Below are 24291 nucleotides of genomic sequence, written 5' to 3' on the forward strand. Positions count from 1 at the left end.
ATTCCCATTAGGTGTGGACCCTCCTCTCCTCCAGTGGTGTCAGACTGGTCCTCCAAATTGTAATTTTATAATGACATGGGAGAGGTTATGTACGCAGCAGGTGATAACTATGAAAGCTTATGGAACACTTGGTTTAGATGGCTAGATTTTAAAGAATCTGAACTGTGTAAGACATTAAGCACCGAGGCCACCAACAGGGGGGGCACGAAGATCAACACACGGAGACTCAGGTGACAGAATTAACTAGACCAATGAGTGATCAAGCTAAAATATTATCTCAACCTACATGTTTTTTGTGAATAGATACCAGCTACTCTGTCCTAAGCCTAAATTGAAATCATTACGGGCCAAGCTAAAGTTTCTTTATTTGAAGTTCCTATACAGGTTTCTTTATCTCACTCCCCCTATCCTTTTAAAACACATCTGCTTCTCCTGACTCTCCATTCACAAGTTCCCCCCAACTTTTTATCTCATCTAGTTCTCCAGCTTGGTTTGCTCCTTTACTCCATTGTTTGCTTCAGCAGTTGATTGGTATAGAAGGGCAGTTGATTTGACATTGCTTACATTTTGCATCTGTTGACTTCATATTATATACTGCAATGTAATTTGGTCTTATGTGACTTGTATTACTTGAAAATTCCATAAGAAAAAGTTTAATCAAAATCCTCAAAAATAACAATAAACACACAGTAAACACCCAATAATAAATAGATAAAGAAAGTCACAGATGCAATGTCAAGTTTACTTTATTTTTCACATTTCCAAAAAAAAAAAGAAAAAAAAAAAAAAGACAAAGTTGGACCCAGTTGTGTATAGTTAAAGCTTTGGAATATAGATTTTTGATGCAAACATATTACGCAAAGAACAGGATATATAAAGTAAACATCAAATGGGTATAAAAGGAAAAATCCTGATGCATTAACAATGATTAGCCAAGTACAAATAGTGTAAACATAACTTTAAAATGTTTTACTTGCACATGTATGTAAAACATGAGGAAGAAAGCAGGCATACTGTGCAGTGTTTAGCCAACATCCTGTTTTTAGGAACAGGATTGCTTGAACCATTGCTAATAAGTCTACGCAGTCTCTTGTCCTCAACTGAATATATTTATTAAACACACTTAAAAAGTCACTGTTAAGTATTTAAATAGGAGTTCTTCCCTACCCATGGGTCAGCATGACATGAATATATATTGGCTACTGCCTAAACTGGCCACAAATACAAGATGTGTTTAGATTTTTTTGTTCCATTATTGGTGTTTTTCAAACAATATATATGGTTAAATGTCCTGCATGCAGGTAGGCAGGTCCAGCAACTACCTCTTCTGCTTCCCCCTTCTCCCAGTCCCAATTAGCAGCTGAAGTGTTCCATTGCTGCAAACTACAGATTGAAAAGCTGGCATTATTTTGCTATTACTGCATTAAGGGACAGCTGAATAAACTATTATGGTGTAACACCACACTGCATGAAGAAATAAGCTTTTTTTTTTACCCTGCATTTTACCAGACATGTTGTAGAGACTATCTGCACACTAATAGTGAGGACCTGAGAACATATTGCTGGCTATGTATTGCCATTACATAAAGGTGGTCTTACGTTGACTTGGAAGGACGGTGGGAAGCAGCTGGTTAACCCACATAGGATAGTTTACATTTATTCGTCAACAACAACCAGTTAAGACAACAGAGCTGGTGAGAAAACAATGGACTAAACATTTTAATGAACCTGTATTTTTCATGTGCTGCACATAGTGGGCTTGGCTAACTTATTCACTGATACATGTTTCTCAGAAAGACTTACGATGAGTGGAAAAGCAAACATAAAAATTATATATGAAGCCGTATAACTCATAGTATGAAGTCTAGCATGGTCCTATCACATTATAGAACAGATTTGCGGTGCTCAGGTATAAGTGCTATACAACCACAAAACACATAAAAATCAACATTTTCTCATATTTTACACTTTCTACAGTACACAAAATACTCTTTGTGTATAAAGTTTTCTGGTTACACTCTTACAAATTTTTCTTTACAGATTTTCTGTTTTCAGCTCATCATTTCTTGAGTAAGCATAAACGTTATAACGCGTGTAAAATCTGTACTACATGTTCACTATTGCAGAGGAAATAGAGAACTACATTCTAAACTTTCCACAACGTTCTCATTCATTTACACTGACGGCAGCAAAAATATCCAAACTTAAAAGCTGGCCTTTTCCCCACTATAGCTGCTACTATAAATGGAAAACCTTAAAGCTCCACTACCACCTAGTAATATAATTTTCCGAACGTGCCCTCACCCCATGGGGGCTTTGAAAATTCTATAATACTCAAACAACTCAATAAAGCTCACACTCTTTAAATGACACAAGGGGAGTGAAACACAATCACAAGCCAGAATCTTGACGAAGTTTGCGATTTTACTTCTGGTTGTCCACCCAACCCCACTTTTTTTGGCCAGAGCCCAGAGTAAAACAGAGAATGGAGTATGTAATAGGTGGTAGTGTGGCTTTACGCTTTCAAGAGACTCACTACATGCATACGAAACTGAAATATTGACATTTGCAGGCTGTAAAATGTTACCACTAAATTTAAACCCAAAATAAATACATTTTTCCAAGTTTTAATTTTACATGATCCACGCTGCATCTAGACAGACTGCTGCTATGTCGGGAAGTCAAAGTTGGTTAAATTTGCAGCAGACTACATAAAAAGCAAGCCCTGCCCGTGATGCCAGTAGATGCACATCGTTTCATCATGGACTTTTGAACTCTTTATGTGGCCTTTATATTAACTAGTCATACTGAGCCATTTGACATAGAATTAATGAAAATGACAGTTGTCCATGAATGTGTTTAATTTCCAACAGTACTGTTACAGGCATTGGGAAATATCTACAGCGCAGCATAGAAAAGTAGCTTATTAAATGAATGATATTTAGTGCAAAACTACAGCTGAAGTCTCGGACTTATTTTTGAAAGTTAACAAAATGCTAGTAGTTTGTTTTTGTTTTTAAAGAATGAGACCCGATGATGGCAGCTTGCCCAAAAACATTGATGTGTCATATGCAACTGTAGCTATAAAAGATGATAGCTTATAAATTAATTACATATAAAATATATATTTTTTAGCGCACATAAGGAGTATTTTACACCATGAAGAAAACGAAACCCAGCTGTTTGTCTGACAACAGAACACATTGGAGCTTAAAGAACTAATCCCTAAAATGGAATACTTTACATTTTAGTGGTAGTACACTGGAATGTCTGCCCAACAATGTATTTGTTTACCTTTTCACTTAATTACTAACAGTTGACGTTCCTCCTACAATTAGGCGGATGTCCTAATGGGGTTGGATACAGGTCAAAAAGTGGAAAATTCAGTCATTTAAACTGCTGTGATATCGTTAGTCCTGTCCCTGTATATGAATCCACACAATGCACTTCTGCAAAGCAGTCAGGTCCCCCCAACATGGCAACCCACTACAGAGGAGTCAAAAAGTGAATGACGTACATATTTAGTTTAGTATAAACCCATGCTGTTACATATAAAATGTATTATTCAGCTCAGTAATACAGAGCATTTGCAATAAATTAATGTTAAATTGTGGCTTTACTCACACGTCAACGTGTGTCAAGAGCACATATTGAATGGTTGCAGTACCCAAATATATGAAGGATTTCTCCTTTATCTGGGGCAAAACTAGAAATTGAAGACACTTACTAGATTAGCCTGGTAAAGGTGATGGCTTGTTTTTTTCTTTTCCTTTTTAAAGTGGAATGCAAACCTAAGAAATTGATCACTGTGTGTTGCTGTATTTCTGTCAAAGTCTGTCCTACTAATAACAAACTCCACTGTTGGCAGCACTGTTATGTACATTAAAAATGGGACGTTGTATATCAGTTTTTGAACACAGACAATCCAAGCAAAGGATGTATTTTATCATTTTTTCTCAGTCCTACTTCTAGAGATCATCAAGACAACTACCAGTTAACAATTTTAAAACGGATGTCTAAACAATATTCATCCATCACATGAATAAATAGAATATTTTCCTAGATTTAGTTCCACAAAAAACAAGTCAAAAGAAATTCCAGTTAAGGAACATTTGTGGCTATTCACTAAAGCTGCAGTTATAAAGCCAACTATGTTATTATACTAAAATGAGGAAAAAAAAAAAAAAACTTAAGAAAAAATAAAAATGTAAATAAATTGCACTCAGATACAGCTTTAATGCTAATTCACATCAGTAATCACAGTATTTCAAAACATGTGGACAGCTCAAGTTCCATATTTATTGCTTAGTCAGTTAAAAATCCAAAATCAGACCTTGCAATGCAGCAACTGTAAAAAAAAACCCTATAACACCAATAGTAGTTAGTTGAAACTGCATGTACCTTTCATTTACTCATGTTTCTTAACAACTGCTGGAAAAAATATGCAATGGAAAAATTAAATAAGAAGGAGCCATGCAGATACAAAAACAATTGCTATTGATTTTGTCGGAGATGTCGAAATATACTTTAGAAATCTTGATAATGCATATTGAAACCAAAGCAACTTGTATTTATTCAGATTCATTTACAAAAATGAATGGTACAATTCTGGCTTATAAAAGGCCTTGCTTAAAAGCAGTCTACCTTCCTTTGTAACATTTATCTAAACAGAACTTTCCTGTATTGAGCAGAGTGACCTAGTCTGTAGAGTTAATCAGAAAGCAAACCACTGTGTGCATTCACTGCTGCATAAAGAAGAAATAATTATAGATTAAATAATGTAATCCATCGGAAGAAAGGAAATATGAAGAACGGAAGGACAATTTAACCACCACAGGTAAACCCTATAGCATGTTCCTCTTCATCTGAGCTACATATTATTGTAAACGGATCCCTTGGTTTAGTCACAGTCACATTTTCTGACCCACGTCATCAGAATGTCAGTGTTACTACAGCATCACCTCAACTATTTCATAGGGTTCGGAGTGTGACAAATAAAACATTGTTTTCCTGTATTGTTATCTTCCAATCCATTTTATCTCTAACTCCCTAAATAAGAGCTTATTGACACCTATTGTACATAAAGAGGAAGATTCAAAACAATTGCTGCAGATGTAACAAATCTATTTGTAGCATTGCTAATTCATGACAATGAACAACTGGAATTTCAACATGGCAGTAGTTTGGTGTTTCATGCTTTCAAGTCTCCCTCACACACTCCAATGGAATGTGTCCTTAGTGCAAATACCACACGCCACACAGTGAGTCAGTAAACATTGCGGAGTTGGATTTCCTGCATTATTGGGGAAAGGGAAAAGGCGAAGAGCTGGGAAGAACGGAGGCGGGTCTCTTCAATGCTTTACGTGGGTTTGGTTGGGACCAGGGTGGGAATGTTGGGAGTAGACTGGCGATGGCTACGTCTCCCTGTTTCAGTATAGCCGCTTCTCGTAACTGGAGGGCAAAAGAGAAAAATTCAGAGTTAACAGTTTAGACATATGAAATACCACAATACAAAACAAAATGGATAGTTTAGTCAAATACATTCCTAGTAAATAACAGAACAATTAAAGAATACATATGTGCAAGATGACAGAAAATGTAACTACTTGATACAAATTCACAGCTCTATTCTGACTGCAGTTAAGTTGTTTCAGCAGCACACCTTGGGACAGATTCAATTCTAAAGAACAACGCGGCCTGCACATTATTACGGTTACTAGTGTCATTTTAACACAGATATTTGCTTGTGGTTCACAGAGTTGTGAGCAAAAAAAAGGAAGAACAATGCGGGGAACTGAATATGCCCCATGTGGTTAATCTACAATGGTCTCTTATCGACAGATATATATAAATATGGCAAGATTAGGCAGTGTGACCAGGCTAGTCGTTCATGACAACTGAAGAGCCAAAAGGTTACTGGAATATTGATTCTAAACCAGGTGTTGTGTCACCATCACCAGTAACAATTAAGAGCATCCACATTTGTATGTCACAATACCAGGTTGGGTGCAAGAATATAGAAGTAACATGAATAAAAATGAAGTCACAACAAATCAAAATCCCAAATCCAGTAGCCCAGAAAGAGCTGTTGCAATATGGAAGGCTTACCTTAATTGTATAGCCTATTTGTAAATACATAAACGGTAGCGGGTTATGGTCGATTAGTAAACACAAACAGCTATAGGAGACTTGCAGCCACTACAGTGGTGCTATGTAATTTTTCTTCCACTACAGTGCTGTGGAGTTGCTTCAGTGTAAATGGGCTTTATTTCTTAGGACCCACAGTGGTAGCTGGATACCGAACATGAGGCATTCTCTCATAGTATAGAAAACCAGATTGGGTTCCATGTTCCACATATGCATACAATAAAAGCATTCGTAATAAAACTTCTATCTGGATTATGAAACAGATCCACTTAGAACAAACAATTACAGCACATCTTTCCTGAACTGGCAAAAATAAATTATACTGTATAAATATTTTCATATAAAAATAAAGGAATGTATCCAGCATATAAAATAGGGTAAGTCCACACATACAGAACAAGAACATACACTGGGAAATTCATCTGGCATGCAGAGCAAGAAAAGGGACCACAAGCAATTGACCAGTGTTACAGAATTAGAGTAGCGTTTAGGAATTGAATGAAGGGATTGGTCACAGCATTCATGCCCAGCTGCAGGGTCATACAGAGGATATGAAACAAAGAATAATAATAAAAAAAACCAAAAAAAAACCATGAACACTATTAAAAAATAATTACAACAAATGGAATTCGAACACACAGTCATGGTACTTCCATAAAATCCAACTGGTCTCCATAAAGTATGATATTCCTGACCAAACGTAGAAGACAATAAGTAACCAGGTAAGGGAGGGACACTAAACATGTTGAAAGAAAGGGCAGGGGATTCAAACAAAGGTATGGTTCAAACAGTAATTAGCAAACACCCCAACCTAATACAAGTCCATGTATAAAACACTTGACCACTCAGACTACATATAATTATTGCTGGTATGCCCGTAACAAAAGACTATTCTGAATTTGGAAGATACCTATGTTGCATTTCTTTTCTGATGGGAGGGGTGTCTTCCAGGCTAACATGGCCCTAATCCATAGCACACACGTGGCGATACAATGGTTTGATAAACATGACCTTCTCAATCACCAAATATAAAACACAATTGAGTATTTATAGTAAGTTTTGGAACACCATCAACCAGCTATTTGTGACTTTCCTGTGGAAGAATGATGCTGCATTCCGCCTGCAGAATTCCAGACATTGGTATACTCAATGGCCCACACCAATAAATGACTTAATATTTTCATTTTCATTTATTTTTTTAAAAAATACTGCAATTTCATCCAATGAAATAGCAGCAATTCCAGCCAATGAAAGCAAAAGATGCAATGAAGCAGATTTGGTTCCTTACTGCAAGTGCTCAGACTGGTACTATAGCATCCTCTTTTCTGCAGCTGTAGGGGTTTCAACACAAACTGCGGATTGAGGTGGAAATTATGCCGTAGTATGCGGGTAGTGCTGTTTTATTAGAGAACACAGGACAAAATGTATGAAAAATGATGTACTTGAAAACAGTTGCTCTCTATAGCAATCAGTAATGAAGCACTGATATAATTTTTTCAGTGCGCTAGATTTCATAAATGTGCCCAATTATGTCCTAGCCAACAACACACTTTAAAAAGTTGTAGTCTGACATGTTTCTCACAGAAAAGAGTTTAATTACATGGATAGCAGAGCCCTGGGATACCACTGTGACTCTTACCCCAAGGTCAAGTAAGGAACTAGTTTTAAACCACCTCTGTACAGAGTGATACAAATGGATTATTGTGAAGCCATGGGCATTGGTGTTTTGAAACACTAAGGCCACTGAGCTGACATTTAACAAATGGTACAGACACATTTGAAGTCTGCTTTTGCAGTGTAATACAGATAACCGAGGCTAAAATAAAAGTACTTGGGAAAAGGACAGTGCATACTTTAGGTGTGCAGTGCTTTACAGGAAACTATAAACCCTGACTGTAAACATAGGAAACCCCTTCATAAAATACTATTCACTTGCACCAATCTAGTGTAGAAGGAGTTAGATTCATATATGAAAGAATCTACAGCATATTTTTTTTTGCATAAACTCTATGCTAAAGCTGTTCATTTAATAATTGATATTACTATATAGGATTCTGTACTGTTGGCCATTTTTTTCCCTTTATAGTAGGTAGTATAGGTTTAGTGGAGTCATTTTATTTCCAGAAATTTCAATAAGAGGATTTTTATACTTACAATAAAGCCATTACTCCGATTCCATCTGGGGGACATTGCTACCATGGGTTGAGAGAGTGGAGGTGGAGTTGGCACTTAACAGGTTAACTTTGTTAATGTATCAAAGCCGACAAACCACTCCCCTCTGCAACCCCTGTAGCTCCTCAGTTTAGTTACAAAGCCGCAAGGAAGGGGAGCCAAACAATCCGAGAACACACAGCAGAAAAGCAGGAACGCAGTGTTCCCCAGATGGAATCAGAGAAATGGATTTATTGTAAGTATAAATATCCTCCTCTCTCTTTCATCCTATCTGGGGGACACTGCTACCATGGGGATGTTCTAAAGCAGCCACCTTAAGGGAGGGACCGATCGACACAGACCACTACTGCCAAAAGCCGCGTCTGCTGATGCAAACATATTGAACTGATAAAATTTGCTAAAAAGTATAGACCGAGGAACACATGGCTGCTCTGCACAACTGGTCAGCTGTGGCCCATTTTGAGCAGCCCAGCACTGAACGAGTAGAATGGTCTACAATACGATCTGGCACAGGTCTGTTAGCATTGACATAAGCCTGCTTAATAGTAGAAGTAAGCCACCTAGCAATTGATTGCTTAGAGGCCGGCCATCCTCGTTTAGAGGAGTCAAACAAAATAAATAACGAATCCGTACAGTGAATCCGATGTCCTCCTGACAAATTCCTAGAGGCCTGCCCATATCCAGAGACTCCATGGAACCTGTCCCTGAAGACTGTGAGCCACCCTTAAAATACCAGTAACCACTAATTCTTGGTTCACATGAAAACTGGACACTGCCTTTGGTAGGAAAGCGGGAACGGTTCTGAGAACCGCCCGATCATCGTGAAAGATGAGCTATGGTTCACGACACAAGAGAGCACCCAATTCTGACACTCTATGAAAGTTCTACTAGTTATTGCATAGGCACTTCGTTAAGAACCTTAAAATCTGCAGAACGCAATGGTTTGAAAGGAGGCCCTTGAAGCATATCTAGCACCAGATTAAGATCCCAGGAGGCTGTTGGAGGAACATATGGTGGCTGGATACGTAGGACTCCTTGCAAGAAGGTCCTGACATCCAGCAGTCCGCCAGGCACAGGTGAAAATATATTGAAATGGGCGGTATCTGTACTTTAAGAGAGCCTAGACAAAGCAATGCACCAAAGCCATCCTGGAAAAAAGCCAGAACCCTTGAAAGACGAAGACAGCCATGTGACATGTTCGGTTTTCGCATCATCTGATATAGGTTTTCCAGATGCGGTGGTAAATACATGCCAAAACTGGTTTTCTAGCCCAAAGGAGGGTGTTCACTACTCGCGGAGAGAACCCTCTAGACCTCCACAGGCTGGCCTCAACAGCCATGTTGTTAAATTGAGCCAAGGCAATTCCTGATGTGTGAATGATCCTTGCGGAGGAAGGTCTTCTCGAAGAGGTAATTTCACACCCTAACCCCCAGAATTTCTGCGTACAAAACTTGCTTTGGCCAAGCGGGAGCCATTAGAATGACTGGGCGTCCACCTTGCTTCACTCATCGGAGGACTCTGGGAATCATCGGGATGGGAGGAAACCGGTATCCCAACCTGAAGGCTCATGGTATCGTCATTACATCGATGGCCACCGCCAAGCTGTCTCTTGCTCAAGGGCAAAACTGCGGCACCTTTCTGTTGTGACGCGATGCCATCAAGTCCAGGTCCGGAATCCCCCATCGTAGAACCAGAGACTGGAAGACCTCCGGATGGAGCGACCATTCCCCAGCAATATCGCATGCCGGTTGAGAAAGTCTGCTTTCCAGTTTTGGATTCTTGGGATAAAGATTACTGATATACCGGGGTTGTGGTTCACTGCACAGGTCAAGATCTGAGCAGCCACCCTCATTGCTCCCACGCTCCTTGTGCCCCCCCATCTGTTGACATAAGACACTGCCGTCACATTTTCGGTCTGCAGATGGACTGGGTGTCCCTGAAGTATCGCCTGGGCACACTCTAAATCTAGTAGCATGGCTTTCAGCTCCAGAATGTTGATGGGGAAAGAAGTCTTCCCACTGTCAGACTGTCCTGAACTCTCCACCACCAGAGGCAAGCCTTTGCCTCTGGTGACAACTGTATCAGCTGTCTCTGCAGTTCCAGATGGGATCCTGACCACTTCCTCAAGAGGTCCCATTGAAAGCAGTGCGAGTGCAGCCGAGCATAAGGGATGGTCTCGAAGGTCGATACCATCTTTCCTGATAGACGCATGCACAAGTGAACAGACGGTCTGCGGAAGGTCATCATCTGAGCAATCAGGTTCCTCAGGGATTGAGATTTGTCCTCTGGAAGGAAAACCTTTTGTTTGTTGGGGTCCATGATTAGTCCCAGAAAAGTAATTTTCTGGCACGGAATCAATTGTGACTTTCCTCCATTTATGAGCGATTCGTGCGTCTCCAAGGTCCTAATAGTGAGGACCAGGTGCCGATTCAGCTGGAGAGCTGGAGGCGGCTTTTACGAGCAGATCGTCCAGATAGGGCACTATTTGCACTTCTCTGGAATGAAGACAGGCTGCCATTACTGCCATTATCTTTGTAAACACTCTTGGTGCTGTTGAAAGGCCAAATGGGAGAGCTCTGTATTGGTAGTGAGCCGGTCCCACTCTAAATCTGAGAAGTGCCTGATGAGCCTCCCAGATAGGTATGTGAAGGTAGTCATCTTTAATGTCTATAGATGCCGTGAACTGATCTGTTTAAGTCCATTGATGACTGACCCGAGGGGTTCCATTAGAAACCTAACCACCCCTAGGTGCTGGTTTAAATTCTTTAGGTTCAGCACAGGCTGGAACGAGCCGTCCGGCTTTGGGACCAAAAAGAGATTGGAGTAGAATCCCTGCCTCTTTTGGTGTTCCGGAACTTGGCAAATGACTCCGGCGGAAAGAAGAGAGGCAACACATTTAAGCTTTGCGGAGTAAGCTGGTTGTGAAGGACCAATGAGGTACCAGACCTGATAGATCCATCATGTATCTTCTCGTCATGATCCCCTGAATAAAACGGTCTTCCAAGGACGCTGCCCACTGATCTCTGAACAATAGCAGATGTCCACCCACTCCCGCAGACGCGAGAAGGGGAGGGAGACCGTCAAACGGACTGCTTTTCTGAAAACTTAGGAGATGTACGTTTTGTGGAGGAGGAAGGCCTACCTCTATACGATTGTCCTACAGAGGCCGAAGTTCTCGGTCTATGTGTCTGGCCCCGGCCAGTGGAGCACCCACAAAAAGGACTGCCGAAATGAACCAAACCTTAGATGCCTAGGTTTTACAGGAAGGAAGCTGCTTTTACCTCCTGTGGCCTGGCAAATTATGCTGTCCAGTTCAGGTCCAAACAACACTTCCCCTGAATAAGGGAGGGATTCTAAAGAGTTTTTTGATTATGTATCTGAATCCCAGAACCTGAGCAATAAGGTTCTCCTGGCCACTACTGTGGGTGCAGAAATAGATAAAGAGATGGAGGCTGCATTCTGGGCAGCCTCGTATAAGTATCCGGAAGCCTCCTTGAGACGCAAGGCAAGGGGAAGCAGACTTGCTGCTAATTGGTCAATCCATGTTTCCATAGCCCTGGCAACCCATGCCGATGAAAACATAGGTCTGAATGACGTACCTGCCGCAGTGTAGATAGACTTTAAAAATCCCTCTATGTTGAGGTCAGTATTATCCTGCAGGTTGGCTGTCCCTGGGATAGGGAGTGTGATGTGTCGTGCTAAGCGTGCCACCGGTGAATCAATCCTTGGAACTTGTTCCCTCCTCCTGTAATGGATATAAAGCCAGATACCTACGCGGAACAGTAAATTTCTTACCTGGCTGTTCCCAGGATGCTTCCGCTATTTCCTTCAGTTTTACTGATGGAGGAAAGAAGTTAGTTTCTTAAAAAAAAAAAACTAGAAAATGTGCTATGATCTGATGTTCTACTCTCTTCTAGATCCAGAATACTTAAAGTCTGACAAACTACCACCCCCAGGTAGTCAACACCCTGTTATCTGGAAGACTCTTCTGGGTCTAAGACCTGTGTAGAATCAGAGTCTTCTATCAGTTCACCCTCCTCTTCGGACCATCCCTCTGGATCAAAGAAATGGTCAGAAGTGGGTTAGTGGATCTGTGTCGCTTATTTTTTGGTAATGGCCTTGGCGCATCCAAGAACCGGATTAACCTATCCATTCCTCTAACTAGGGAAGCCGACCAAGCCGGTTCTCCTGTAGGAGGGTCTTGTGAGATGCGGACCGATAGAGCCCCAGTCTGTCCCAAGTCAGTGGATTCGGCTGTTCCAGTAGTTCTGCCTGTTACTAGGGGGTCAATTGCTACTGAGGTAGAGGCAAGAACTGCCACAACCGCTGGAATCTGTTGGTTTAGATAGCAGCTTAACCAATGTGTCAAAACCCTATGTCAGGGCATTTGCCCATGCTGGCGTTTCCACTAGTGGCAGTGCACTAACCTGAGCCTGCACAGATAGGGTACCCCTTCTGCAGTCAGCACAAAGTTCCCCCGGGTCCTGTACTCCCATTGTAACTTATCTTTACACTTGGGACAGGTATAATATTTTGCCCTAGTTGCCTCTCCCTAATCAGACATTTTATTAAGGGAATAGTATGTCAGTAAAAGAATAAAATGCAGACAAATCACTCACAAGAAAACAGAAAGATACTAACTAATCTATGACAGCCTTTGCAACAGATACTAACTTTTGACTATGTGTTATGCAATTAGTATTCTATATTTTAGCAAAACAAATGCTATTGCAACAACAACTCTATTTCAATATACCCTTATCTAGAATATAGAGATATAAGAAAAATGGTACTTAGCCTTCCAATCAGGCTAAGATGTCTTATGGAGCAGGAGAGGTCTGTCAGCAACTCAGTGTCCCAGAGGATGTCTGCAGCTCTTTCCCGGGCAGTGTTTGGCGCCCTTGGAACAGCCCACTTGCTTCAGACTGCAGGGGGGAAACTCTGTCCTTCGTATTCTCCAACTGCACTTTTATTTTCTTGAGTTTTCTGCTGTTAAACAGGGCGATCTGTTACGTAGCAGTTGCCATTAGCAGATTTCCGGTGGCCTTTTTCTTATTACACAAGTACCCCCCTTTCCTTTGCTGAGGAGGGGACTTGGTATAATACAATATGGCGGCCACCGGCTCTCTTTGCAGTTTTGGCAGCACTGGTATCCGAGTTTTTTTTTTAGCAGCCTGTCAGCGGCTAGAATCCACTTTTCAGCGCTGATCGATTTATGGTAATAAAAATAAAATAAAACAATATTGTTGTAAGCGAGAGCCACCCGGCTCTCACTGTCTAACTAAGTGTGCTCTGCCATCTAACAGAGCACACTGATGCAACAATTAAGTTAAAATCTTTAGAGAAAAAATATAATATTTTCCTCCCGTCATAAAAGTAAGCCCAACTCCCTTGGGCACTTAAGACTGAGGAGCTACAGGAGTTGCAGGGGAGGGGGGGGGGGGGGGGGGGGGGGTTTGTCAGCTTTGATACATTAACAAAGTTAACCTGTTAAGTGCCAACTCCACCTCCACTCTTACAACCCATGTAGCACTGTCCCCCATATAGGATGAAAGAGAAATTGTAAATATTAGCAAGGCCATGCTGAACAATGGCTTAAAAAGTGGACAGCCTCAAGCCCAACACTGCATATATTAATGACAAGGGTATTTATAACGAGAATAAATAATATCAATACAAACTTGAGTCTCTGATAATATATTTCCCCTGAAATTGTATTAGAAATAAATATATATGCTTCTTGAAAAAGTTATTCCAGGATGACAATGAGACGGTAACTGTGCAAAAAAAAACATTTACGGAAGGGGAGGGGGAGATTTATCTTAAACCGTTTAAAATACACAAAGCCATGCAAAAAATAGTGGGAGGGAGGGTAAACAGGCATTTTTCTTATATTAACATCCATTTATGGATTTCTCAGTATACCAACATATAATTACAAATTTTGCAACAACAACCATATAACTTCATAAAGTTACAATGATCACCATATGTCTGCATGCTCCAGTGATTATACGGACACCACCTAACTCAAGCCTTGCAAAATTTCTCCTAAATTTCAGAGCCAGAATTTTTAAGGATGAAAAAAATAAAATGAAAAACTAGTGGTCACAGAGCATGTTGTACAAAACTGTTAGTTCTGCCACATACGCACCAACAGTGACTGTAGCACATATAATAACTGACCACTTCTGATGCCCATCCTTTCCATTCTCCTAGCAGACGCTGAAGCACATCAATATTATTAGTGTTTATTTATAAGGTGCCACAAATATCCCCAGCACTGTACCATGGGAAAGTAGAGCATATTACAAAGAGAACAGACATTCAAGCATAGAACTGCACATACGATGTAGTAGAGAAGTTATATAACAAGTGCCGTAAAGAACATGATTGAGGTAAGATACAGGGATGCACAGGTGGATGACGTAGGCGCACATAAAAAGACAGGAGGAGGGAGGAGAGAATGGCTCTGTAATGAAAGCAGCACGGAAACATTTTTCTCCTCTGGTTGTCAGAATGTATTTTCTTGTTACTCAGGCAAACAGATTTTGTTTAGCTCTACTCATACTAGTAGATTGTACATAGGTAACTTGTAGTATCCTACTTATCCACCAATTATCATCAGGTTTATTACAGTATCCCAAACACAAAACTGCTTGGGTCCATACATTACTAAATGAAAATATGATCAAGATTGAGAATGGTTAAGTGGTTGTATCATGTTATGCTCCAGTGTGACAAAAACCCTGGACGGTGGGGACCCTGCTACCATTCAAGACCTCTGCCCAAATATATTAAGTTCCCATGAAGTTCTGAAAGCTAACAGTTGCAGATACAAATAATAAATGGCCATGGGCCCTGGAGCATCATGGAAATGATGTTGTTTGTTGGGGCAAGAGCCTCTCAAAATAATATATTTATTTATATATTATGATCCTATAGAGTCTGCACAGCATTCAGCCTTATAATAATTTTCTCTTGCTCCATTCTTCTACAGTCTTGTGGAGACACACAGTGGACATACATTAATTCCATATCAAACAAAAACAAAGACAACCTTGTATTTGTAATATTGCACTGTAGCAGGCCCTAGGCCCAGCCTGACCGGCCTAGGGATGGTTTGGCACTGTAGCAGGAATGTCCGCAGTTTGGTGTACCCTTGACATAGTGCCATCAGCCCTGGCTGGCATTGTCTGGGGCTTGCACTGGTAAATACTGGGGGACCACACACTTTTTGTACCCCAGATTTTGACAGCACTAGGGCTGGTTATGTTTTTTTGGGGTCCATTTTTAGTTTTGTTGGTTTTTTTAACATTTTTTTCGGTCTTTAGTGCACTATGACATATCTTCTTTAAAACTTTCATGCAGAGTCTTATTTAAATATTTGCATGTGATAAAAAAAACCCTCTTTCATTTAAGACTTTGTTTTTGAACTTTGGACAGTTAGTCAGTGCCCCTTTACACACACACACACACTAGTTTTCAAGCAGCAATTTGGAATTAACTGGCCCAAACCTAGGCAGAATTACACTAAATTACAACTGCACCACGTTTCTGCCTGCTGAGGAATACATACAGGGCAATACAGTCATTGGTTGGCAGGAGTTCCAATCCCGTCCAAAGTGCTGCTTGAACAGCGTGACCGTCAAACGCAGTGTACATTTAGTGATTAATTGAATTTAAAGGATGAAGATTTGATGAGTCCTATGCAAATTCTGTAACTCTACCAAAAATGGACATATGAGCCCTTTTATTAAGAAATGTAGCTTTTATAGCGTTGGCCATCATTATAATCAGCTATTTATATAGTACCACTAATTCCACAGTGCTGTATAGAGAACGGACTCAATAACAGATTCATACTTTTGTTTTTTAAAAACACTAGGTACTTGGTTCTGTCAGACAATATAATAGATGGAATTTTAGTTTATGGACTGAAACTTTAACACAGAAGGATAACTAGTATACTGTATTTTCTGATCTCATGGGACCTTTAAATGCAACCAATCTTCCAGAAGACAAGACAGATTACTTACATGGCAGAAATGTATATCTAGAATGGATGCATGTGTAAAAGAAAGAGAGAAGATTAAAAGCTGGCTGAGTTTGGGGAGTTTATTTGAGCCTTCACAACAACATCACCAATAAATAATCACAGACAAAACACGGGTCAACAAAATCTTCTAGAATATAGTAGCCAAGAAAAAAAAAAAAAAAAGAAGTAAAAAACAAACATACACAAAGGTTTTTTTTTTTAGGATTTTTTATCTTTTCATGACTGACTACATCTGGCAAATAATACAATAAACTTTCAGATGTGGACGACTAGCATGAGGGGTTAGGGAAGAGAACAGAAGCAATTAAGTTGTATGTATTATCACCCTACCCCTATTGGGAGCGCTAATGCCCACTTCAATTCTTTTTCCAGTGGAGAATCGAGAAACGTTTTTTTCATATGGAAAGGAGCCACTAGATGGCAGCACTTCAGCTGTTATCTGATCATTGCCCAAGTCAGGATTTCCCAAACCCAGTCCTCAGGCAACTCTCAGTGCAGTTCTCCAGGTCACCAGTGTAATAATTATACCAGATGTGGATCTGTTACAATGTGTCAGTGAGTAATGACTACACCTGTGCTCGAGCAAGGAGATCTAGAAAACATGCACTGTTAAGGGTCCCTGAGGACTGTATTTGGGAAACACTGGCCTAAGTCCTTAGCAATCTATTGCTTTCTAAAAAAAAAAACATTCTACTAAATACACACTGCTGCATAAATAACATATTAAAACAGACACAGAGCCACACAGTATATGTGTATAAATATTAATTTGTACTGCATGTTACCGCTTACCTACACGGCCAGTATATTGTTGAGACGGGAACAATTCACAAGTGGACTTAAGGGTCCCATCTAGTTTGTGATCATTCATATATGTGTATTTTATTGTGGGAGAGCTAGCTACAGGCAGCTTTTAATTCACGGCTATGGAACGAGTGTGGCTCCTCTATTAGAGAGTAATTTATGCCAGCTGTTATCTCCCCTTCTAATATCCTGGAAAATCCCCCATATAAATTGTAGCATGAAGGACAGCAGCAGCAAGCAGAAGATACCATCCCCAGAAGTGTAATTGGGACAGTAGTAAAACGTACAGCAAGGGATAGAACATTACATGTAAATATTACTCAGCACAGCCACTTTATCACTTAAGATATTTATGAGCCTGATACAGCGTGATATTAATCTATTAAATGGTGTTATAACTTTGTTTACTAAAGGATTTTGTGCATACTGCCAAATTATATTGATCCGCATTAACCATTAATGATAGGTAGCCAAGTAATTTTCTGACAAACATTACTTTGATTCTTTAAAAATCAAACGTTCTCAATTGTTTGTACTAAAATACAAAAAAAAAAATCTAGATCCTGAAGTTTCAGCTAAGTTTTGCTAGGTTGAAGCTCAGATGATTCATTCAATTTAAAGGTCTTTGGGGGAAGGCATCCCTACTCCCAAGAGTACTACAAGGGTGTGGGTCCTTTCCCTGGTAAATCTGCCATTTTTTGCAATGTAGCTTTCCCACTTAATTGCTTATTTAGTGCTGGAGAGGTGAGATCCATTATACTGACTTTGTCAGTCAGCTCCTGGGTACGTGTGCTGCTAACATCCAATGTTATACCAGTATCTGATCCACTCTCCTGCAACTCTGCTGTAGTTATCACCAATACAAGGTAAGTATGGTGGAAACATGCATCTCAGTTTATTAGTGCCAGGCTTGAAATGACTAATATTACCAGCTACAAGAGTAAGCTAGCATGACATGACTCAATGTACACTTCTACAAGACATGACCTCTGCAGTAATTTCATAGCATTCATTCAACACAAAATCAGCTGCCACCACTGACAATCCCTAACTAATCACACGAATGAACAGAACTGCAAAACACTATTTAATATACAAAACATCTGGCCATGAACAAGAAAGTGCAGGCTTATGTGATGACATGGGGAACAAGCATGATAAAGGAACAAGATTTTCAATAGATCAACTCTTAGTCCTCACAGAATATTATAAAAGATCATACCCCAGGATTCTACACAACACTAAAAAAACCAAACTGCAGGATTAATGTGGTACACAGCTCAAACTCTGATCCATGACTGCATATAAAATCCCTTCCTAGAATGTCACATTCTATAACACGAATAGGTACTTCTCACTCTATCTGCATGCACTGAATACTCGCTGACAAGTGCAAGTGGCAATGAGCCCAAGCAAACACCAGCTAAGTGTGATGCCTTAATTATTTTTAATGCAAGAGACAAATGTAAAGCCACTTTTTTTTTTTAAGAATGAATAAGTCACTACAACATTATATATGCAGAAGTTTAAAATACTGATCCATTTTTTGATAGATTTTTCCTAATGTTTAGTGTGTAAACCATATAAGCTTAATTACTGGCCATAAACTGTAAAATATATGCCTATACAGACAAACTGTAAAACTGGTGGCATGTAACTGATCAGAAATAGATTAAAATTGTTGGAATGTATACGGTACAGTACAGGCGTTCTGGAAGATCAGACATGTGAACTTACGAATGGAGACCATGGACACCACCTTCCACTTGAGCAGACATTGTTCTCTTTTCTAGCTTGAGCTCCCCAGAATACATCATGGATCTGCAAACAAAGCGAAAAAATTGCTTCAAATCATTACATTTACAACAAAAACAAAACAAAAGAAGAACAGATAGACCTCGGAGTCCTGCACCGCCACAAGAAATTCCAGGGTAGTCCACTCCAGCACTAGGGGAGAGACTTCACTTATTGTGTTAGCTCATACCTGATAATGCTCCAGTATACAGATTGGCTGTCCCTTATGTGAACATACAACGGTTCATCATCATCATCATTTATATAGCGCCACTAATTCCGCAGCGCTGTACAGAGAACTCATTCACATCAGTCCCTGCCCCACTGGAGCTTACAGTCTAATGCCCCAATATAGACACACACTCACACACAGACAGACAGGTAAACAGACAGAGAGGGAGAGACAGACAGACAGAGACTAAGGTCAATTTTGATAGCAGCCAAATAACCTACCAGTATGTTTTTGGAGTGTTACTTATAAAACACCCCCCCCCCCCCGCCCCCATTTTCCCCTACAGTGAGGAAAAGCAAAAGAGTTAAACACACAGACAAAAAGAAAAATTGTATATCTTCATTTGAAGTTTGATCTAAGTGTGTGGGTCATAATACAGTACATAACTGATATCCCTATAATCAAAATATAATGTTGGGTACATTTTGTGGGTTGAAGAAGCATATAAAAGTATTTTATTTATTGTTTTTATTACATTTTTGTCTGTTTTCCAATAGAACACCAATAAATTATAATTACTCAACTAGGATACCAAAAAATCCCTCTGTGTAAATAAAAATATTTTTTGCATGATTCGCTCTGGTGTAAATGTTTCCTCGCACAAAAAAAGGCAGCACTAAATCGTAAAAATATGCCTGAATATATTAACGCAAACCTTTGGTGCCGAAAGGGTTAAACTAGGTTCTGCCAAATCAAACACCCATAATGTTATAATGAATATTAAAAGCAAAAAAACCAAAAAAGACCAAAACACCTTACTATTTCCCAGAGAATTCTTACTGAAGAGAAATAATCAAGCATAGTGTTTTTTTAAAAAAAGCACCTCCATTCCGCTACTCCCCTGTATTTGATAACTGAATCCCCGCAACCCTCAACTTCTGCTGTTGTCTGATCCTATGGGACAATCAGTTAGAGCTAAGCTGCAAGTTCTCACTTGTGTACTGTGCATGTCTTCTATGGTATATTCTCTCTTTTTACAAGTAATTGTTTACATTGTAAATCTTCCCCTGAGTAACTGCTTTTCCCCACTTAATGTACCTCTTTATCTACCCTTGAGAAAAGACCGAATAAAAATTTATTGATGGAAGAGAAAAAAAAACATAAAAAAACAAAAAAGGAACACAAAAGACTAAAACCACATCTCCGTTTCCTATTCAGTAATATTTCTGTTAAATATATGGTTTTAAAAAGTACGTAATGTTTCAGCATAGTGTTCAGCTAATGCCCACACTCTGCAAATGGTATGGGCCGGCAGGGTTCAGGGTTCTTGATGAAACCTATATCCATGTGGTTCCTATTCTCTGAACACTTGTTTTAGCGTGTTTTCCCATTGTTTATACTACATATGCTTAAACAAAAATTAAAAGGATGTTCTAGATTATGACAGTACCACATACCTCAATATGGAAAGACTTTTGGCCCCTATGTCTTGGCAGCCATGCTGAATGCCTGCAATCAGGTATGGTGCAAACTTATGGATGGACCCTTTGTCCTGAATAGAACCAGATACTCCTTGGGCCACCTTCACTTTATCTCCTTCACTGCAGGAACAGAAAAGTGTAAAAGATAAAGCACACATTTCTAAGTTAGGACAGACAATGACAAATCTCTGTAGATGAACTATGAATAGCAACCTTGGCACATAAATAAAATTACAAATGAACAATACGAAGGGCTGCCAATAAATATTATACCGTAACAGGCCCTTATGATGGACATTTGATATGGTAAGCGATTCCACATGTTTGTAAGTATCCAAACCACTCTAAAGAGAGTGGGGACAACTCTACTACATGCTCACCAATGAAAACTAATTCTCTTTCCTGTTAACCCAACCTGGGGTCACACCACAGTACAGATCCAATGTGACAGCCAGCAAGCTCTATCATTTCTGGCGACAAGAGAAAAACCTGTAGAAATTGGACATTTTACTAAACATCTTGCCAGAGACCTAAAATATCTTTTCTGGCTACTGGTATTTTTCTCCATGGCATCCAGCGAGCCCATTCCTCTGTATTTCTTCAGTCTCACGCCATCAGAAAAGAAATATTCACCAGGTGCCTCTGTGGTTGCTGCCAGCAAGGAGCCCATCATCACTGAATAGTAGAACAATAAAAATAAAATAAAAATGAATGATAGACACAGATAGGTATAATGTAGGTAATCAATAAAAAAATGGAATAAGGAATAAATAGGCACAATTAAGGAAAGCAGCCCTTTTCTAATACAAGTGGTGTCACCTCCCACAATATAGCATAAACATAAAAATCATAGAAAAAAAATAAATAAATAGGCACCAGCCCAATCTCAGCATAAATGGAAAAAACAAATGAAAAAGTTATATGTAGGACAATTTATAATAACCCTTTTGGATACAAAGTATTCAGAACGATAATTGTATATTTCGTCCAGAAGGAAAAATTCTCCTATTCTTTGAAGCAATTATTGCACTAAAAATATAATAAAAAAAAAAAAGGAAAAAAAAAAAGGAAAAAAAAAAAAAGCACAAACTCCATTTTACCTGTATTTGGATTGTGCTTGCTTTTATTTGTTAGTGCAATAAATTGTGTGTTTCATTGAGAATCCACCGATACGCACTATGTTTTTCTTTTTCTCCTCTCTCTTATGTGCACTATTGGAGTTTTAATCTGACCATCGGTAGCACATGGATGCATGAATAACATTTCAATTAATGAACATCCTGTATGTGCCTACAGGGGAGGAGGAAACGGCATAAGATCAAAGTCTTAGCTGGAGGACTCTTATTTGCTTCAAAAGAATAGGAGAATTTTTCCTTCTGGACGGAGGCGTATACAATGATCGTTCTGAACACTTTGTATCCAAGGTGACTCTTCAGACCAACCCTGGAGTATCGTGTGCATTATCCAAAGGACCATTATAAATTGTCCTACATATAATTTTTTCGTTTGTTTTTTCCATTTATGCTGAGATTGGGCTGGCTCCTATCTTTTCTATGATCTTTATGTTTAAAATGTAGGTAAGGCTATTCACAAATAGAACTAACTATGTGTTAAACATGAGCACATGCATTTTGCTCTTCTGTTCTACTAACATGGATATGCACTTTCCAGACTTTACCTAAAACTAGTAATGTACACACAGTTATTAATTTTCTATTTTGTGCAGGTAGAGTGTAAATAATTAGTTCCTTCTATTTACCTGTAGATGCTCCGAGAGCCAAAGCCTTCACCACATGTCCCACGGTTTGAATACCCCCATCTGCTATAACAGGAACACCGAACCTGCGGGCGTACTCCGCAACTTTGTATACTGCGGTTCCCTGAGGTCTGCCACAAGCCATTACTGTAACCAAGCACAATCACAGAGCAGTGTCATGTATCAACTGCAAATACTTTGCAATGACCATTTACACACATACGTTACTAAAAAGTCTGGCATAGTCGTTTCCATAATATATGATTACGATTAGTTCATTTATGAAGAGAAAAACAAACAAAAACACTCCAATAAAGCAGATTAGGACCGAAAGTTTGCTTTGTTCAGCAACACATTTATTCAAATTAAGTTATAACTCTGCACACTAACTACAGTTCTAACAGTCTTAATAGTAAACATAGGTAGTGTCATGGTGAACAGCTTTCCACTCACCTTCCTGAGTAATGCATATTGAGCCACATCCCATCCCTACTCGCAGAGCGTCCACACCAGCATCAATCAGATTCTTTGCTTGTGCTGCTGTCACCACTAGCAGGCAACAAATACAATGCATTAGCAAGAAAAAGAAAAAAACGACAAAAACTTCAACATTGCTTAAATGCCTTATGCTTTCATAATTGTAGGGTGTTTAAAAACAATAACTTTTCCACAATCTGTGTAAAATATAAACTAATTATTCATGAATACATTGTGGTACGTTTTTTACAACAATGAATTAATAAACAAGCAGACAAAAAAAACAAACAAACAACAACAGACACCTCACTCTTCCAAAGAGCCACCTAAAAAAGTTTAAACACAGAAAAACACTTACCATTTCCCCCAACCACTTGTAGCTCGGGGTATTTCTGTTTGATGTAGTGGATCATATTTATCTGATACACAGAATTACCCTGAGAAGAATCCTATCAATAAAAACACAACATAAGAAAGTGAAAAAGTTATTTTAAACTGATTATATGCGATAACCTGTATCGAAGAACTGTTAAATATAAAAAGTCTCAAAGAGCAGAATAGGATTTGAATTGCATAGTGAATAAGTTAGCAGTGTTGCCACAATTTTAAATGTAAAACTGTATGATGTAGAAGTGGGTAAGTGCAATTTGTGGCCAACATTTATGGTACCAAAAACTGTGTGTACAACCCGTCTGTGAATAAAACCACCTGATCGGATTTGAAATACATTTCAGGCTGTTTTTTTCCTCTAGTTTTTCTTTTGCTTTGCAATATTTTCTTTGTAATGTTTTGATCTAACTGTGCACATTTTCGTGGATATGGAACATGTAGATGTACACAGTACACAACATATACATACCAGGACAACGACATCAACCCCTGCTTGCATGAGAAGATCGAGTCGATATTTGTCATCTTCCCTGGTGCCGACAGCTGCACCACACAATAACTGCTTCCTGCAGTCCTTTGAGGCAAGAGGGTAGTCCCGATTTTTCTTCAAGTCGGTCCTAGCAATAATAGCGACCAGCTCATCACTGTCATTCACTATTGGCAGCTTTCCTGTAGTTAAAGATGAAAATGGTCAGATTATAAAAAAGTATAACAAATGACCTGGCACACTTGGAAAGCAGCATGTTGAATGTAGCATCTTAGTAGCAGATTTAATGAAGCCAGCACAACAATTCATGTAGACCTAGTGAATTATATATGTTAATTGTGTTCATAAGACCACTTCAATGAGCGCACTGGGGGACATCAGACGAAGGACATTGTATGCCTTCAAATAAAATACTTTTGTTTGTTGGAAAAAGATGTATATTTTATTTTTAATGATATCTTCCACTGACATTTTAGGTAGGGTTGCGATTTATTATTTTAGATTCAGATTTGGGATATTCGATGTTATTTACTATTTTTTATGTGATTAACA

The 24291-nt window shown here is 39.2% G+C and overlaps 1 protein-coding gene across 8 annotated transcripts in view; it reads right to left on the minus strand.

Moving 5' to 3' along the window:
* Window positions 1–728: 728 nt before the first annotated feature.
* Window positions 729–24291, minus strand: part of IMPDH1 (inosine monophosphate dehydrogenase 1) — a 123841-nt gene continuing 100278 nt past the window's right edge. For 5 of the 8 annotated variants that reach the window (XM_075208509.1, XM_075208511.1, XM_075208506.1 and 2 more), the window contains exons 8-16: window positions 23722–23921; window positions 23221–23311; window positions 22839–22934; window positions 22389–22532; window positions 21160–21304; window positions 20606–20749; window positions 18920–19003; window positions 16359–16375; window positions 729–5451 (exon numbers count right to left, since the gene is read on the minus strand). In XM_075208509.1, coding sequence (XP_075064610.1) covers window positions 5360–5451; window positions 16359–16375; window positions 18920–19003; window positions 20606–20749; window positions 21160–21304; window positions 22389–22532; window positions 22839–22934; window positions 23221–23311; window positions 23722–23921 — 1013 coding nt within the window. In that variant the 3' untranslated portion in view covers window positions 729–5359. Of the gene's footprint in view, window positions 5452–16358; window positions 16376–18915; window positions 19004–20605; window positions 20750–21159; window positions 21305–22388; window positions 22533–22838; window positions 22935–23220; window positions 23312–23721; window positions 23922–24291 lie in introns of those variants that run through there. The other 3 variants (XM_075208510.1, XM_075208508.1, XM_075208507.1) reach the window with 2 other exon arrangements.

The sequence above is a fragment of the Mixophyes fleayi genome, chromosome 4, assembly GCF_038048845.1.
Source record: "Mixophyes fleayi isolate aMixFle1 chromosome 4, aMixFle1.hap1, whole genome shotgun sequence".
NCBI classification, from domain to species: Eukaryota; Metazoa; Chordata; class Amphibia; order Anura; family Limnodynastidae; genus Mixophyes; species Mixophyes fleayi.